At 45.1% G+C, this 18,270-nt stretch overlaps 1 protein-coding gene across 4 annotated transcripts in view; it reads left to right on the forward strand.

The window, feature by feature from the left end:
• ascc3 (activating signal cointegrator 1 complex subunit 3) overlaps positions 1-18,270 on the forward strand; it is a 135,056-nt gene that overhangs the window by 88,509 nt on the left and 28,277 nt on the right. For all 4 annotated transcript variants that reach the window (XR_011105313.1, XM_068735146.1, XM_068735148.1 and 1 more), the window contains exons 15-28: positions 2,299-2,490; positions 3,206-3,430; positions 4,250-4,369; positions 4,624-4,788; positions 5,672-5,758; positions 5,958-6,134; positions 8,734-8,959; positions 9,352-9,506; positions 12,095-12,193; positions 12,366-12,534; positions 15,974-16,194; positions 16,578-16,663; positions 16,849-17,015; positions 17,550-17,695. Coding sequence is in view for 3 of the 4 variants with exons in the window: in XM_068735146.1 (XP_068591247.1) it covers positions 2,299-2,490; positions 3,206-3,430; positions 4,250-4,369; positions 4,624-4,788; positions 5,672-5,758; positions 5,958-6,134; positions 8,734-8,959; positions 9,352-9,506; positions 12,095-12,193; positions 12,366-12,534; positions 15,974-16,194; positions 16,578-16,663; positions 16,849-17,015; positions 17,550-17,695 (2,235 nt within the window). In the remaining variant the exon portion in view is untranslated. The remainder of the gene's footprint in view (positions 1-2,298; positions 2,491-3,205; positions 3,431-4,249; positions 4,370-4,623; positions 4,789-5,671; positions 5,759-5,957; positions 6,135-8,733; positions 8,960-9,351; positions 9,507-12,094; positions 12,194-12,365; positions 12,535-15,973; positions 16,195-16,577; positions 16,664-16,848; positions 17,016-17,549; positions 17,696-18,270) is intronic.

The raw sequence follows: 18,270 nt of genomic DNA on the forward strand, positions 1-18,270 counted from the left end.
CAGCAAAGTAGGATTGTTTTTTGTTCCATTGTATTTTTTATGGGATTACCATCTGAATATATCACTGCACTAAGCATGGGAGTGGAAGGGTACCAGCATAACAAATGCACTGCCACACATTATTTGGGTCAAGGGGACATAGACCTGTGTAGAAGAATCTACACGGTCCCACGCCGTGTCGTCTGCCCTCTAAGTCTTTGTTCCTGGACTGAATGTGAAGGCATGACAGAGGGCCTTCATAGAGAGTGGTGAGTCATACATGCATGTATACATCCTCACTCAAACCAATTCAGCCTGAACTAAAGGTGCAGCATGCTTCAAACAAAGATGTCTGTCCTCATGGGTGTGAAGCCAGTGAGGCAGCATGTCCTTGAATCAGCACTTAGTCTCACACATGAGGGTCTGGTTCTGTCCTCCTCAGGCCAGCAGTGGGAGTCAGTAATGTAGGGGAAATGGTGTGAGCCTTTTTCTACAAAAGCTTTCAGTCTCGGTGCAGTAAAGCCATGGCTACATGTCTTCAGGTATTTGTGAAAGTGGATGTGTGTCTTCGGTTTGCCCTGGTCCTCATGCACTCAGAGGTTTAGGTTCAGGTCTGCTTACTGCGTCTTCACGTGCTGCTTTGTGTTCTCGGGTGAACAGAAGGAACAACGATGGCGCTTGTTTTGTAAGGTGTCACTGAGCAGCCTCGCCGTCTTACCACACACGAGTCACCTTTCACCTGTTCACCGGAGAGAAGTTAGATAAATAGGCTTCAGATATGTGTGAATACAGAAATAATTGGCTCCTAACACGTTTGATGTCTTCTCTGGTATTTGAGGTATCGATGACTTGGCCTTCATGGCCATCTACAGGCTTGGTGAGGCGTGTTTAGTGAAACAAAGGTAGTAGGTGCTTGGTTAAATCAAGCTGGGTCTGTTGGTCTGGTTAGTAGGGTTGGTTCGGGCTGTTGTGTAAGCTGTCAATCAAACCCTGGTGTGGACCAAGCAACCGAACCAAGAGCGCCTGAACAGGTCTGCTTGTTTCTGGTGTGAAAGCACACAAAGCAACCACAGGACCACACAAGCCAAGCTACTATTCCTCTGCTGATCATGAGATCTGTTGTCATGGTGTGTTTGAGGCCAGAAGCACGTCAGCGGGTGAATAATTGGTCAAAAGCTGTTCTCCATTAAAAAGTGTGTGATGCTCCTCAGGAAGGTGTCGTGTGCTCGCTGACCCGTCACCTACGACCCTGTCTCTGCCATCATTCTCTTATAACACGGGTTGAATTATTACTAATACTAACTATTTTAGTAATACTGCTCATAATCGTCTGTCAATCACTGAACATGAATAGACACATCAGGAGCATTGAAGAGGGTGTAGACTTCCATCAGTCGTCAGAATGTGATTTCCACGCGTGGTTCACCAAAACCGTTTCCTGTCCGTCTGTAACACTTCATGGTTATTCCTCCTGGTGCGTTTGAACAGAAACCAGGACCAACGCTAACATACTACAACTTACCATTTTCTCCCTTGTGCCAACCCAAATAAACATTACATTACATTACATTACATACATACATAAACCCCACTACAGCTGTGAAAGCAGCTGACGACACACCCCTCTTCTTCTCTGTCCATACCGCTGCGTTAGAAATGATTTCATAAAAAGGATAACACTAAGCTATTTGTTTTTTCACATTGTTTTCATATTATGTAAGAAGATATTTAGTTCTGTAGCATTTGACTTCATTTTCAGTCAATATACCTGCTGCTCAGTCGGCTACGGTTTCCCCCTCCTCCTCCACCTTTATCCACAAGGTGTGCATACAAATCCAGACCGGCATTGCAACCCGAACCCTGTGTGAGGCAGACAGCTGCTGGCAGTAATGGGCTTTCTCTTTGCAGTTCAGAGGAGCACAGGGCGCTGACCTCTATTTAGATGCCCAGAGAGAGAGATAAAGTCCTGTGATGAGGACTCCCCTCAGCCCGGCCAGGTCACAGCCGCCTGTCAGTCAGCCGCACACAGCTCAATCTGACTGTGTGTGTGTGTGTGTGTGTGTGTGTGTGTGTGTGTGTGTGTGTGTGTGTCTGTGTGTGTGTGTGTGTGTGTGTGTGTGTGTGTGTGTGTGTTTGAAAACACAGCAAATCAACACCTGTGCATTGTATTAAAATGAACCGTAATACCCAGGAGTCTTGTTTGTGTGCAGGCCAACAGGACAGTGAAACATCCTAAAGCTCGCTGCTAGTTGCTTTGCCTCATGCTCCCTTGAGTCCTTTTCTTTCCTCGTTTTAAACCTCTCCGACCACCTCTTTCAGATCCAGCGCTCCAGAAACAAGCAGATGAAGGAGATGTTCCCAGAAGGCTTTGGGATCCATCATGCTGGCATGCTGCGGTCTGACCGTAGCCTGATGGAGAGCATGTTCTCCAAGGGCCACCTCAAGGTGCTGGTCTGCACTGCGACCCTGGCCTGGGGAGTGAATCTGCCGGCCCATGCGGTCATCATCAAGGTTCTGTTTTCTCCGTTTGGCTTTCGTTCATGCATGTCAGATGTCTTGGTTTGTCTCTCGCTGTCTTCTTTCTTGATCGTAATTCCTGTTAACAAACCTGGAACCAGCGAGTCAAAGGAAGCATCTGCCCTGAGGTCTCCAAAGGCTCCGATTACTTCCTAGTAATGTCATTTATTTCAAAGTTGTTTGCTAACAAACTGCATTGAAGCAAAGTATTCACTTAATAGTTGTCTTTAGTTTTTACACAAACTCCATTTCTTTCTCCTGAAGACATAACTCTTTAAAAATATCGGCTCTGTGTTGTTATCAAACAGCTGACTTTAACAAGCGTTCCTCCAACAGGAAGAACTGGTGTTTGTGGGAATGAACAAAAATACACTACAATGTGTGTGTTCATGATAATGAAGGAGCACGTCACCGGTGCAACACTGAGGCTCATTGGTGTGTTTTGAATGAAGCTTTATGGTTCAGAGGAAGAAGAGTCAGGCTTGATACACACTCTATACTTCTTAGTAGAACCAATTCATTGTTGATGTGGTTCTGGACATGGTGACAGAAAAATAGCAAAAGAGAGCGCACTCCCAAAATGACTATTTTTTACAACTAAAAATGTAGAAGAATCTACAGTCTGATAATATTGAAATGCTGGTTGTTGTTAAACTGTATCGGCATCAACTGGACTTAACTTGTGTCGACTGTCTCTCGTGTGGAATAGGGCACTCAGATCTACGATGCCAAGCGCGGTGCCCTGGTGGATCTGGGTATCCTGGACGTCATGCAGATTTTCGGGCGCGCGGGTCGCCCCCAGTTTGACAAGTACGGTGAGGGCACCATCATCACCACCCACGAGAAGTTGAGCCACTACTTGACCCTGCTCACCCAGCAGAACCCCATCGAGAGTCAGTTCCTGGACAGCCTGGCCGACAACCTCAACGCTGAGGTCAGTCTCCATCAGCCCCGTTTAGACGGGCCTAGAAGTGATGCTTTCTGTATTCTAACAATCCAGAAGCAGAAGTGCTTTCTTTCCTCTCTGAAAACAAATGAAGAGTTGTGGAGAGGAAGGATGTGAAAATGCATGGGAAGCTCAAGCCCCCCCCCCCCCCCCTATGAAAGGAGGAGACACCTCATATCTTGATCTTTTTTGGTGGTTCCGTTTAGTACAAATGAAGGGAAATCATTTCAGCATCAAGCCTTTATCAGATCACATATGACATCATTAAGTTGTTTTTACAGAGCATACCAAGCAAATCAGTAATCAGCAAGATAACAATGTACCACAAAAAATACAAAGTAAGAAGAGAATGTATGGGTGAAGAAAACAAAAAAGGCAAGAAAAGAGGTGTTGATTACATGTTGTGTCCTATGAATTATGTCACCTATTCTGTGATGAAGGCTTCAGCACAAAGCACTTCTGCAGACATGTCAGTACTTATGACTACTTACTTATTCTGTTGTGATAAACACAATGATGTACTTTGCATGTAACTGATCCTCTTCCTCGTCTAAGCAGGGTTAGAAAGTCACAAATTAATTTCATCCAACACACATCTGTTTCTTTTGACTCTCTTGAGCTGAGAGTCTGAAATGCATTGCGGTCCAAAGCATGTTGCAGTTGTAGTCTGACACTGTTGTTTGAAAAATCAGATGGAAACAAAAGTGGGCTGTTTGTGTCCTGGTGTGTCCACTAGATGGTGCCAGAGACCACTGATGTTAGTGGCTGTGTGTAAGGAGTCTTCTCTCTCTTCTCTCCTGGATTCAGATTGCTCTGGGGACTGTCACCAACGTGGAGGAGGCAGTGAAGTGGCTCAGTTATACTTACCTCTATGTTCGCATGAGGGCCAACCCGCTGGCTTACGGCATCAACCACAAGGCTTATCAGGTCGGTGATCCGGAGTGTAACCGATTCTATGCCGCCTGTCCGTCTGTCTTTCCAAGATCATAGCACACCAAGGGTCTCCTCAGGGTTTTTTTTACTATAATGACAATACAAATAATAAAAGATATAGTCCAAATGAAAATATATTTTTAATACAACATTCTAAACTTGAATGTAACTGATTGAGCCACTTGTGTAAATGGCTCTATCTCATATGCTACAATGTAATTGGTGTAATTTCAATTTGTCTTTTTTAGATGGATCCTTCCTTGGAGCTGTACAGGAAGGAGCTTGTGGTGGAGTCAGGCAGGAAGCTGGATAAGGCCAGGATGATCCGCTTCGAAGAGCGCACCGGCTACTATGCCTCTACTGACATGGGCAGGACCGCCAGCCACTTCTACATCAGATACAACACCATAGAGGTAGACTAACTACTACATCAGATACAGCACCATAGAGGTAGACTAACTCCTACATCAGATACATCACCATAGAGGTAGACTAACTCCTACATCAGATACAACACCATAGAGGTAGACTAACTCCTACATCAGATACAACACCATAGAGGTAGACTAACTCCTGCATCAGATACATCACCATAGAGGTAGACTAACTCCTGCATCAGATACATCACCATAGAGGTAGACTAACTCCTGCATCAGATACATCACCATAGAGGTAGACTATCTTCTACATCAGATACAACACCATAGAGGTAGACTAACTCCTGCATCAGATACATCACCATAGAGGTAGACTAACTTCTACATCAGATACAACACCATAGAGGTAGACTAACTCCTACATCAGATACATCACCATAGAGGTAGACTAACTCCTACATCAGATACATCACCATAGAGGTAGACTAACTCCTACATCAGATACATCACCATAGAGGTAGACTAACTCCTACATCAGATACATCACCATAGAGGTACTATACTACTACTGTCCAACTGAACGCAGGGTCCAACCCAAGAAATAGGGATGACAAAATTAATGTAAACAAACAACTTAAGCAATCATGGAAATTGATAGCATTTTTCAGAGCTGTTGGCAAGTCAAGAAACAGAGTTAACATATGTTTAGTTACAAATTCACAATTTTGTGTGTCCTGTTCCTTTCAATCAAAAAACAATATTTGCTCAATCCTTCAGCAAGCAGATATGTTTTATGTCTTATTGTATTGTCACCTTACAAACGAAAGATTTTTTTGTGTGTTCATCACTCCGACATAATGACATGTCCTGATTGAAACTCCCTTAACCTCTTATATTCCTTTTCCCTCTTCCTTTGAAGACTTTCAATGAACTTTTCAACTCTCAGCGGACAGAAGCTGACATCCTCAGTATTGTCTCCAAGGCCGAAGAGTTTGATCAGCTTAAGGTGAGAGGACACATGTACATGCTACAACAACGGCTGTCAAAGCTTCAGTCAAGTTACGTCATTTTAAACCTACAGTCACCCACCAAGCCATCTGAATATTTCTGAAGTCTACATTTAAAGTCCTACAACAGAATGTAGTTGAAATGTACTTATCCATTAAAGATGAATTGTACGTCATGTTTTGCATGTGTGATGGAAGGTCCGTGATGAAGAGATGGAGGAGCTGGAACAGTTGCTGTGTAACTACTGTGAGCTGCCGGCTGCAGGTGGGGTGGAGAATGGCTATGGCAAGATCAATGTTTTGCTTCAGACGTACATCAGCCGAGGAGAGGTGGACAGCTTCTCACTCATCTCAGACCTGTCGTATGTGGCACAGGTGAGGACAAAGGAGCTACATATACACACACACTACAAGCCAAATCAATATATCAGTTAATAAATCCGTCATGGTTCATTCTGTACAATTAATGCAGTTACCGGTTTAAGCGTCTTGTCCATTTTGATGCTGCATTGGGTGTTGTTTCTTGTAATAGAACCAGGTAACAGTTTTATGTCCCAGAGGAACTCATCCCTCCGTGTTAGGGTGTCTGCATTCCCATGGAGTGTCCTGGCTCTATGGACTACCTTGAAGTTAAACATCAACAAGTGACCTGTGCATTGTTTTACCAGGTCACTGACATCCACCATGCACCTCTTGCATGGTCTGTGATGAGGGTGAACCTTCGTCCCAGCAGGAAATATTAACAAGGATGGGCTCCATACACTGCAATACATTGGTGGACCCCTGACAGATTATGCCAAGCATACACACAGCTGACAGCTTCACAGCTAAACTAATTGATGCAGTGAAAACGTATTGGGACTGCCTGCTATACACATACACTATAGCTGGCCATAAATGATGGATTTTACCTGATACTCCTGGTAGTGGTACCGGTGCATATCTAGCCACCAGGCCCTCTGCTCTCAGTGCTTCCAGGACCCCTCATAAAAGGGCTATGTGGGAGGACCAATCACGGTTGTGAATAATGATGTCATCCAACTGAGTAGCCGCATAGACCCGATGGGGTTGAAGAATCCAGTCCATCATGGCTGGAATGTCACTGGCGCGCCATGGACCCTAAACAGCAGGACTTTGTACTGGTTTAACCCTTCAGGTGTGGAAAAAGCCATTGTCTTCAATGCCTGCTCTGTCAGAGGTACTTACCAGTATCCTTTTGTGAGGTTCAAGGTACTGATGAACCTTGTCGGACCCAGCTTCTCTATGAGTTCATCCACTCAGAGCATGTAATAAACGTTGAACCAGGAAATCTCGTTCAACTTGCAAAAGTCATTGCAGAAATGGGGGGGGGGGGGGGGGGGGGGGTACAAGGACAGTCGTGCCTGACCAAGCACTTTGAGACGCCTCAATGATTCAGTTCTCGGGATCAGGGATCTGGGATCTGGTAAGGCCTCTGTTGAAGTATCTTCCAGGGTCCGTCACGTCCACCTCGGTTGATCCGAGAACAGTTCTAAGAAATCCACTCCTAGAGGTCCTGTCGTTGCTGGGTTGATTGTTCACTGCTCTTGTGCGCTCTGCTGTTTCTTACGGCCCCTGCCAAATTGCCAGGAATTTGCATTCACTCGTTGGAACCAGCACCAGGACATTCTCTCCAAGCTGGAATTCCCTTACCCTGGCCCCACTGTCATAAACTCTGGCTTGGGCTATTTTTCTTCAAGGTGTCTTTTCACTACTCGTCACAGTTGGTCCATCCAGTGCTGCATTTGGTCGATGTGTTCAATTACAGAGGTGGGGTGATAGTTCCAGGTTTCTTTGGCCCCCAAGGCCTGCAACCATAGAGGAGATTAAACAGGGAGTATCCAGTAGAGATCTTTGGCACCTCCTGCATGGCAAAGAGCAGGAGCTCGTCCCGGTTCTTTGAGTCAGTTTCCATGACCCTGCGCAGGATGCTTTACAACATCTTGTTGAAGGTTGAGGTTTGTCAGGTTTTCACATGTTATAACTGCTCTTTAGAACAGGAGGAATACTTCTTGCGCCAATTATTGGGCACTTTGGGTAAATGGACTGTACTTGTATAGCGCTTTTCTAGTCTTCCAACCACTCAAAACGCTTCAACACTACATGTTTACCCATTCACACCGATTCAGACGCTGATGGCAGGGGCTACCACGCAAGGTGCCACCTGCCCATCAGGACTCTAACTAACCATTCATACACATTCATTTGGGGTTAAGTGTTTAACACATTGACATGGACGATCCTGCTCTACCTCTGGGCCACAGCTGCCCCAGAGAAAGGAGGGGAATAGTCCGTAATGACCAGGATGAATCGATACCCTCCACCGTTTCTTGGAGGGGCACAACTATGTTCATGGCAAGTAGTTGAAAGGGAGTTTTGATAACGGACGGTACCTGTTTGTAGTACACTGGTAGTAGTTTCTGCAGTGGGAGGCAGTACTTTAATGTGGAGCAGAAGAGTATGACCACGAGTTAACAGGATCTGTTCTCCCTAGACTTCCGACCTCTTGGTCTCACCTATCAAAGCTATCAAACAGATTTCAATAATCCCCCTCTAGAGTGCATTCAGACTGTACCAGACAATCAGATCACAATAACACCTGACCTAATCAATTACAGCCTGACCACACTTGAGCAGTGTATCAGCAAGCAACACTGATACCTGACCTCTCCTCCAGAACTGACATTAGCAATCCATCAGTGCACAGCTGTGGCCAGGCTGGACTTCTGAACCCAGCCAGACCTCCTCCTGATCACACATGATTAATCACCAGTATACAGCATGATGTTTCCTACAGCTGCTTCCAGTGACTTCTGCTCCACTACCAATGTGTTTCCTTCCAGCTTTAAAGTGTACTGTTGAACTCTTACTGTCTATATTTGCAGCAGTAATACTGTACTTCTGGGATTGATGTTGATTGAGTTTTTTTCCCCTCTGCTGTTTTCTCTCCTCACAGAATGCTGCTCGAATCGTCAGGGCTTTGTTTGAGATTGCCCTGAGAAAGCGGTGGCCGACCATGACCTACCGACTGCTCACCCTCTGTAAGATGATAGATAAGCGGCTGTGGGGCTTTGCCCACCCTCTCCGCCAGTTCCACAACCTAAGTCATGTTGTACTGAACCGCTTGGAGGAGAAGAAGCTCACTGTGGACAAACTGAAGGAAATGAGGAAGGATGAGATTGGTAAAAGCAACTGATATTCAGACTGTATCAATTATTCTAAACTACACAAGTATCAGGTGTAATATGACAATTGACCCAACGTGTCTCCAACAGATGTTTCAAATGAAAAGCCTTTCAGTGGTTTAGGATGATTTTTATTGACAGTAGGTCAAAAGAGATAAACAGCTAAGTGATTGAAATGTTTCAGTGAAGAGAAACTCAGACCAGCAGAGTAGTGAGCCTTGACACTTCTCTGTTGCTGCTGGATGGAGTTAATGCTGTATGAATGTATATAATGCTGAATTTAGCTGCCACGGTTATTATTTGAAAATTGGATTTATTTGAGAATTTACTGTAATCTGTCTGAACTTATGACACAAAACTGATGTTAATACCAGGTATGTTGTTCCCAGGTCACATGCTGCACCACGTCAACATCGGCCTGTCCGTCAAGCAGTGTGTCCACCAGATCCCCTCGATCACGATGGAGGCTAACATCCAGCCGATCACACGCACTGTCCTACGGGTTCGTCTCATCGTCACGCCTGACTTTCGCTGGAATGATCAGGTAAACGTGGACAACATGCTCACTGCTGTCGTCTCCTTCTCCTTATATTTCATCTGGTTTCATTTCATTGAAAGTACATGTTGTAGCCTTCAAGATGTTCTTCATTTGTTGTTGCACATTTATCAGCCTGCCAGCTTTTACTACAGCCTGAAGATACTCCTCACTCAGTGCTCTTAGCCGGGCCCTGGCGGTAGGGGTGCATCGCCGACCCTCCGAGCCGCTACATTGCACAGACAGTGGGGTGATTGGGCTAATTGCTACCGTAACTACCAGAACACACACTGCTGTAACGTTTCCGCCTCATCAACTCAGCCGCTGCTACGCGGGCGCACAGCCTGGTGTACGCACACAGACGACAGTTGTGACGACGTGGAGGGAGCATTGAAATCCCGTTCAAATACAGCGATCGATGAATACACCGATCCTGGATTTGCTGCACTATGTCAGTTTAGAGTGCCACTACTTAATCACAGGCATGCAGAAGCCAGCGGTGGAGCAGAGCCGCTGTGTTGAAGGACACCTGCGTGTTGCTCCGGAGGCTCTAGCAGACGTGTTCGTGTGTTAGTGTGCTGCAATGTGTCAGCAGGGCGAGCTGGGCTGTGCTTTTCTTGCTTCTCCCACTGACAGAGACGGAGCAGTAAGTGAAAGTGAGAATCCCACTGCATGTCTCACTCATTGTTTGTAGGGACAGAACCCCACAGGTGGCTTTCCTTCTGTTATCGTCGAGTACACAGAAATGAGATTGACCGTGGAATCTCAGGCTGCCTTTATTCTTAATATGTTTTATATATATCCACGTGTCAGTGGAACAAAGAACCAATTGAATGATGAGCTATAGGATAAAACATGATGCTGTGTTAGGCTGGTGAGTGATGGTAACATGTAAACAGGTTGTTCAGTAAAGTAGTGTGAGCACCTCAGCAGAAACCTGATTATCCAGGCTGTCTGCAAACACGTTCATGTTGAATTTAATTCATATCTATGTAATAAGAGTCCTTTCTCCTCCACTGTATGGTATCAGAGACAGATATCTCCTGAACAGATTAAACCCAAACTATCTGGTTGGTCTGTAGACACCACCATGTTGTGTGTTACAGCACCAGTATTCGTACCTTCAGAACGAAGGCATCCCGTCACACGAGGTCAAGAGCTCTTCAGTATAGTCAAGTAGCAGCAACTACAGTGAGGGTCACTGAGTTTAACGTCAGATGACATTTGAGGTGCTGAGTAGAAATTGAAAAAGCGCTGTATTGTGTGAGCGTGCATTAATATAGACCAGCATATTAGAATCAGTTCAGTAAACTGTGGGAAGTCTGACAAGTAGAATCTGCCAGGTACCATTTAAGTGTTTCAAAATGAAGCAACATTCAGACAACAAATGTATAAATGGCAAGAGCCAAAGCCAAAAGGTACACAAGAACACAGCCTAGTACATAAGTAAGTATATAACGATGTTCTGATGTTCAGGGTTAGGAAATGAGAGCAAAGAGCTACATTTCAGAAGGTCCATTTGTCTCCTCCTGTCTCCTGAGCACCAAAACTACTCGGTGACACAGCCAGTGGAGTCATGGTCACATGTTCATGGAGAAAAGAAGATCTGCTCCCCTACCTCATTCTTACAGCCATGGAATCTCCATCTGTCCCTGAGAGCCAGAATGCCTCCGCCCTCGCCAGCGTGTCCCACCTCAGTGGGCAGTTAGGCCAGAGGGGATCTCGGGAAGCTTAGTCCAGAGTTGGTCATGGAGTCTGAGCGGAATAGGAAGCTCATTGTAGCGGGGCTGAATATGAAGATGAATGTTTATGTCCGATTAGCGATGCATGCTTCAATCATGGGAGAGTGGTAATGATAGACCGGCCGGCTTAGCCCTGATCCGGCTGCAGAGCCGGGACACATGTACCGACACATGAGCCGCCTCCCTGATGGCACCCGGGACACATACCGCACTGACACATTATGATAAATACTGCCAGAGCCCTGTGAGTGTTGTTCATGGCTCCTCCTTTAGATTGATACCACATATTTAACTAGCAGCTTGATTCTTTATTCTTTTGAAAACACAATGCTCAGTGCTACAATTGTTTGTAAAATATGATCTTTTTCATGTCCCCATATTCCAAATATTCACTGTTCTTCCCTTTAAACTCTATTCTTATCAATGGGAACCAGCATGTAGACTGTCATCCACACTGAGAAACCAATCAGTATTCCTAATCTGCAATATCACCCTGCCCCACGCTTTTACTGTCTGTCAGTTTGTGATGTTTCCATAAAAAAACTATTTGTAGCATAATCTCAACTACGATGGTTTGACACTGGACCCTTCTACGAGACGGGCTTCAGGGTCAGGACCAATGCAGGCGCTGCCTTAGAACCTGTCTGTGTGATGCATATTATCAAAGGAGAAGTTTAAATAACCAGAGCTATTTAAACTATTATCTACAGCCTCAGCAATACTTAATAACATGAGGTTGACATATATATATAGATATATATCTATATATATATCTATATATGTGTGTGTATTAGCAAGACTGTTTTGGGTGTGTTTCTGTGTCTGAGTGGTGTGCTCCTCCCCTCACTTCTTCAGGTCCACGGCTCGGTGGGTGAGCCATGGTGGTTGTGGGTGGAGGACCCCATCAACGATCACATCTACCACTCCGAGCACTTCCTCCTGCAGAAGAAACAAGTTCGTTTTTTTACTTTCTTGGACCTCGGTTGACATGAGGACATTGTGGTTGAAGTGTGTTCTTGTGTCCTGTACATGTCCTGAGTGTGTGTGTGTGTGTGTGTGTGTGTGTGTGTGTGTGTGTGTGTGTGTGTGTGTGTGTGTGTGTGTGTGTGTTCGTTCCTCCCTTCAGGTGGTAACAGGAGAGCCTCAGCACATAGTGTTCACCATCCCCATCTTTGAGCCGCTGCCCTCCCAGTACTACATCAAGGTGGTGTCTGACCGCTGGCTCGGGGCCGAGGCCGTCTGCATCATTAACTTCCAGAACCTCATCTTACCCGAGAGACACCCCCCACACACTGGTACACTCACACACACACACACACACACACACACACACACACACACACACACACACACACACACACACGTGTATGATGTGACAACAGGGATTTGACTCAACTTGAATTGAATTGAAAGTACTCTGCTGATCCTACGTCAGTGAGTCTGTTGTTGGTGGACTGGTGGACTCTGTTGAATGTCTCCAGCTGTTAGATTCCCTTGTTAAGAGCCAGACTGAGTGCATCCATTACAAGTAAAGGCCCTGCATTTTAAACCCTAAGTATTAAAGCATCACTGGACCTGTTTTATTCAAATGCAAAGAAAACATCTGACAGGGTTATAATCTGAAAAGTAACTAAAGCTGTCAAATGAATGTGGTGAAGTAAAACTCTAAATATTTCCCTGTGAAATAGAAATATAGCAACTGTTCTAAAGTGAAGCATTATTTTAACATCGAGTCTTTCTTCTTTCTCATCCTCTGCACCTTCATCAGCTGAACGTCCAGACGCCGGCTTTAGTCAGATTTAATTGCACCGATCTGTAACGTTTTTTGTAGATACAAAAGGAAGCGCTTCATTCTCACTGCCGGATGTATTGGCCGATGTTACTGTAGCTAATTGCAGATAAATCGGTATTAGTGTGTATGCAGGGCCATTCATCTAAGGAGTCCATTCCAAGATTGATTGTTTATGTTATTACAATCAGCCAATATACTGTTATCGTTTTCTTTTAAACTCCCAAAAGTCAATATTAATACCGGCCTTAAAAATCCCACATCGGTCTGTCGGTGCTTCTAAGAGATTCTCTCCTGTTTCACTCCGTGAGTCTTATTCATACTTTCAAACATCAGCCTTCATTTTTATGTTCGCTGTCATCAGTATCCAAGAGTTGCTGCTGCTTCACATTAAAAGCTTTATTCTGGGGAATAAGTGGGATGCTTTTACGGCACCGGGGGTCTGATCCCGGACCGCCCCGACTCCTCGTTAGGTCCACTAACTTTAGACCCGGGGTTTTCAATGGCTCCGCTGCCCCTGCTCTCCTCACAAAGAAGTCTACTGGTGGATTTATTTCAGTTTGATTTGACATATTGTTGCCCTGCTGTTAGTCAGTGTTGGGCTTTCATTTGTTTTGTATATCTAGAGAACAACTAACGGACAACGCTGTTTGTATAGCTGCTGTTATATGTGGTGCAAACAGCTGTTTCTAGGCACCTCCCCCTGCTGATTTTAGAGAACGTTCATAAATTCAAAATAAATCAAGCACTCCGATCTGATGTCACTCATCTGATTCATAACCGCAGGCCTGTTGTTGGGTTTAGAAGTTGAAATAGTTAGTTATGAATGATGAATGCTCCTTTGTTCTCTTCACTATGACTACTGAACAGACTGGACTCAGGCTCCTTGCATGGACCAGATCCAGGGTCCTGCCTCCTGTCAGTCATAATGTTTTTCAGATATGCAGTTGTTTTCACATAATGTATGTGTGGACAGAGGTCTCTATAAAACAAGCACATGTATGTTACTGTATCCAGTCTAGCCTGCGTATTGTGGACAAACTCTGCTTGTAACACGTGTTACAGTTGTGCAGCAGACTTCTGTCTCTTGAGCTGTTTTCTACTCTCTATAAATTGTCCATAAAGTGCTGGCCTACAGTAGCACAGAGATGGACGATGGATGAGCTTCTGTTACATCGTGAAAGGAAGCTAAGCTTCCACTGAGATCTCTTTCTGGCCTAAGCCAAAGGATGCTTTGCCTGAAATCAAACTCTCACTTCCAGTCAGCTTAGAACACCACATAATGCCGTGTCTGTTAGGAAGCTGCACAGAGACATCCCGTACTCACTCGTTCACTGCTCCAGACGGTAAGAAGGGAAGCAGCTTATTCATTCTGACCACACTCGTCCTCAGTGAGGGCCGTTATCAGGGACAAACCACGGCACAGAGGAGGTCATGTGAGCAGCTGAAGGAAGGCCTCAGTCTCTCATTAACACAACTGTCTTTTCTGTATGTCGGCATGTGCATGAGAATACTATCTTCAAAGAACTCAAACGTTAGATACTTGTTCTTTTATTTGGTCACCAGGCACTGTGACTGAAGAGTAGACAGAAAGAAGCTCTTCTCTTCCAGTACTGTGTGTGCTGATAGTGAAACTCAACACTGATTAGTGTTTTCATGTGAACATTAAGAGAGTACAGCAGATCCCGGTGACGAGCAGACCTCACCTCGGCCTCACGCCCTTTCACTCAATGCTAACCACAGTGAAGGAGGACTTGTGTGCTTCGGATCTGTGTGTTCTTCCTGAGTCCATGTAATACTGCTGATAAACAAAGCAAACCAGTCCTCGGAGCAGCTTCTGAAGCATCATTCATGTCGTGGTGAACTTACTGTGATTACCAGCTTTAACTTGTAGATTGGTGTCAACATTTACAGCTGAAGCTCAGTCAGTAGGACGAGGGAGAGAAGACATGTTGCAGGTTGTTTCAGAATGAAGTGTGTTCGCTACTATGATCCACTAACGGTGCAGTTTAATGTGAACCATGGGGCTAGTCTCACTTCACTGGTCCCTGAGTGCTGGGTGAGTCCTCAAACATTGGAAAGGAGAGGAAAGACGGGGAGTTGATGCCAAAATACTCTGAAGCCGATTAGTTGACATATATTTGGTATGTAACAATAGATAAACAAACAATCAACAAAGCAAAGTAACAGGATTAGAACAGGAAACATGTATTTTTCATTTCACTTGGACATAAATACACAAATAAAACCTCATTTCATCTTTAATCAAACACGCTGTGATGATATGATGCTCGCTGTGAAGGAGAACAAGGATCCAGCTCAACCTGTGTGACGACAGCGCAGCGCTATCAGGGGCTGTAAGAAGAAACGCACTGTGCTCTACCTGCTCTGCAGCAGACAGACTGTGGACATATATATATATATATATATATATATATATATATATATATATAAGGAAATCAGAGAGCATATTGTTCCATCCATCAGGTGGTCACACACTCAGAAACACCTCTGAGTCGTACTTATTACGTCTACACTTGAACAACAACTGTGTGTTATTCTCATGTCCACATATTCAGCTTCACTCTTTCATTGTATTTCATGAAAGTGAACGAGTGATTGTGAGGATACACTTCCTCACCACTTTAACGTCGGCTGCAGTGTTGTAGTCGGTGTGTTTCCTGTACAGTTTGCTTTTTAAACACTCTGTCAATAATGATGTGTTGTGGTTGTTTGTGCTTGAATATACACATTAGGCATATTACACACTTAAACAGCAGGGTCTGTGTTTTTATATGTATATCTTTCATATGAAGATAAAAAGATCTCTGACTCTCATACTGCTGAAATGAGTCAAATTCATTTCTGCATAGTTCTTACTATGCTGCCATAGTGAGTCCATAAGAGTCCGGACTCATCTTGTCTCATTACTCTTCCCCTCTCAGAGCTGCTGGACCTGCAGCCGCTGCCGGTGACGGCTTTGGGTAACCGGGAGTACGAGAGCCTGTACAAGTTCACCCACTTCAACCCCATCCAGACTCAGATCTTCCACACGCTGTATCACACCGACACCAACGTCCTGCTGGGGGCGCCAACGGGCTCTGGAAAAACCATCGCGGCAGAGCTGGCCATGTTCCGGGTCTTCAACAAGTATCCGACTGCTAAGGTTTGACTCGACGGCTCCGTCCGTCTCACTGTTGAATTGAAGACTGACTGACCTGTTGCTGACCTGTGGCTGCAGCAGCTCTGATGGTGATCGTGTTCTGTAGTGCACTGTGATGTTGTGATGTTAGCTGTTTCTACGTACGCTGTCTGACATGCCTGGATGTGCACTGCCTGTGAAGCTAAACAGGGACCCTGCTCAACATGTCTCCTAAAGTCCTACTTTGGTCGAACACCACGCTAGCTTAACGTCAACCACCGTTTAGGAGGAATCAATTCATTTTATGATTTTTGGAACACTTTTCTTGACCTCATTATAAGCATTATGTGTATGTTAATGAACACAGAGAGTGCTTCTCTCCATTGAATGACTGAATGTGTGTTCAGGTGGTGTACATCGCCCCACTGAAGGCCCTGGTCAGAGAGAGGATCGAGGACTGGAAGATCAGGATTGAGGAGAAACTGGGGAAGAAGTAAGTGAAAAGCATCTCCTCTAAGTGATGGATGACACCTCACAGGCAGGGTGCATTATAGATGTATATATAGATGTGTATCTATGTCTTATTTTATAAAAAATGTATCCTCCCCCCGTAATGTAAAGGAAGGAATCATGTCAGAAATGAGGCTGAAGTGTTTCCTGGTTCTTACCTGTGTGCAGAGTGGTGGAGCTGACGGGTGACGTGACTCCAGACATGAGAGCCATAGCTCAGGCCGACCTCATCGTCACCACACCAGAGAAGTGGGACGGAGTGAGCCGAAGCTGGCAGAACAGGAGCTACGTCCAGAAAGTAGCCATTCTCATCATCGATGAGATCCACCTGCTGGGTAAGAATCCACAGCAGCCCTGCAGGACCTCCATCAGCTCTTTTTAAGATTAAAGCTCATGGACACTAGTTTGTGCCACTACAATTTTGCTTCCAAAAGTAGCTTTCCAGTCAGACCCGGACGGCAGCTCTATGCAAATATTTACAAGCTCACGAGTGGACAAGATGCCGCAAGAGAAAAGGGGAGTGAACTCAATTTAGCGTGGGGTCTCAGTAGGAATAAACTGATGGGGACTCTAATTATTATTCAGTTTTTAATCTGACCTATGACTGTGGGAGGAAGCCAGAGGACAAACATGTGGAGAACATGTAAAACTGCACACACACAGGGGAACCAGAACCCTCTCGCTATGAGGAGACGCATTGCAGCAGATCACAGCGTTTATACAAAATACAGCATATACAAGATGTTATGCATGTGACTGTCTGTCAGACGGTCCATATCATAAAACCCATACCAGCGTGAAGGCTCGGACACATAACTGTGTCTTACTTAAACACCCTGATTGGACTGTACCATTACGTCTGTTTGCAGGTGAGGACAGAGGTCCAGTGTTGGAGGTCATCGTGTCCCGGACCAACTTCATCTCCTCTCACACGTCGAGGACCGTCCGCGTCGTCGGTCTGTCCACCGCTCTGGCCAATGCTCGAGACCTCGCTGACTGGTTGGGGATCGGACAGGTCAGATGTCCGTCCCGGCACCAGCACACTGCAGTCTGTACCCCACGTATCACAACACGGCTGCTTCCTAATGCTCAGTGGATTCTCGGTTCTTTGTGAGATGGAGGGATTGTGTTCATGAGCAACAGTGAGCTCTGCTGCACTGAAGCCAGCCAGAAACCACAGTGTTTGTCTGGCTCTGTATTTCTATGGTTCATTTGCTGCCTGCCTCTTCATATCGGATTGAATGTATATAATAATAGCAATTAAGATAAAGTGATACTTTAGGGCTGGAGTTAATGTTGTAGTATCTATGTATCTCTATGATCGTCTGTGTCTGGAGGCCATGCTGGAGTCCTAATCATCAGGAATGATGCGGTGAAGCGGCTGGATGAGCTGATCTGTCAGCTGTTAACAGAGAGGATGATACACAGAAGACTTATTGATCTGTTTATACTGAAGGCCAGTGCTGATATGGTTCACACCTCCATGAAGGCTCATGTTAGCTGCAGTCTGAGCTCGCCAATGTGAACAAATGATTCAAAGCACATTACTGTTACATTCTTTCATATTGTCCATTCCTAACCGCAAATACC

This window comes from Cebidichthys violaceus, unplaced genomic scaffold (assembly GCF_023349555.1).
Source record: "Cebidichthys violaceus isolate CVI_PGR_0920_01 unplaced genomic scaffold, fCebVio1.0.p SCAF_7, whole genome shotgun sequence".
NCBI lineage: Eukaryota > Metazoa > Chordata > Actinopteri > Perciformes > Stichaeidae > Cebidichthys > Cebidichthys violaceus.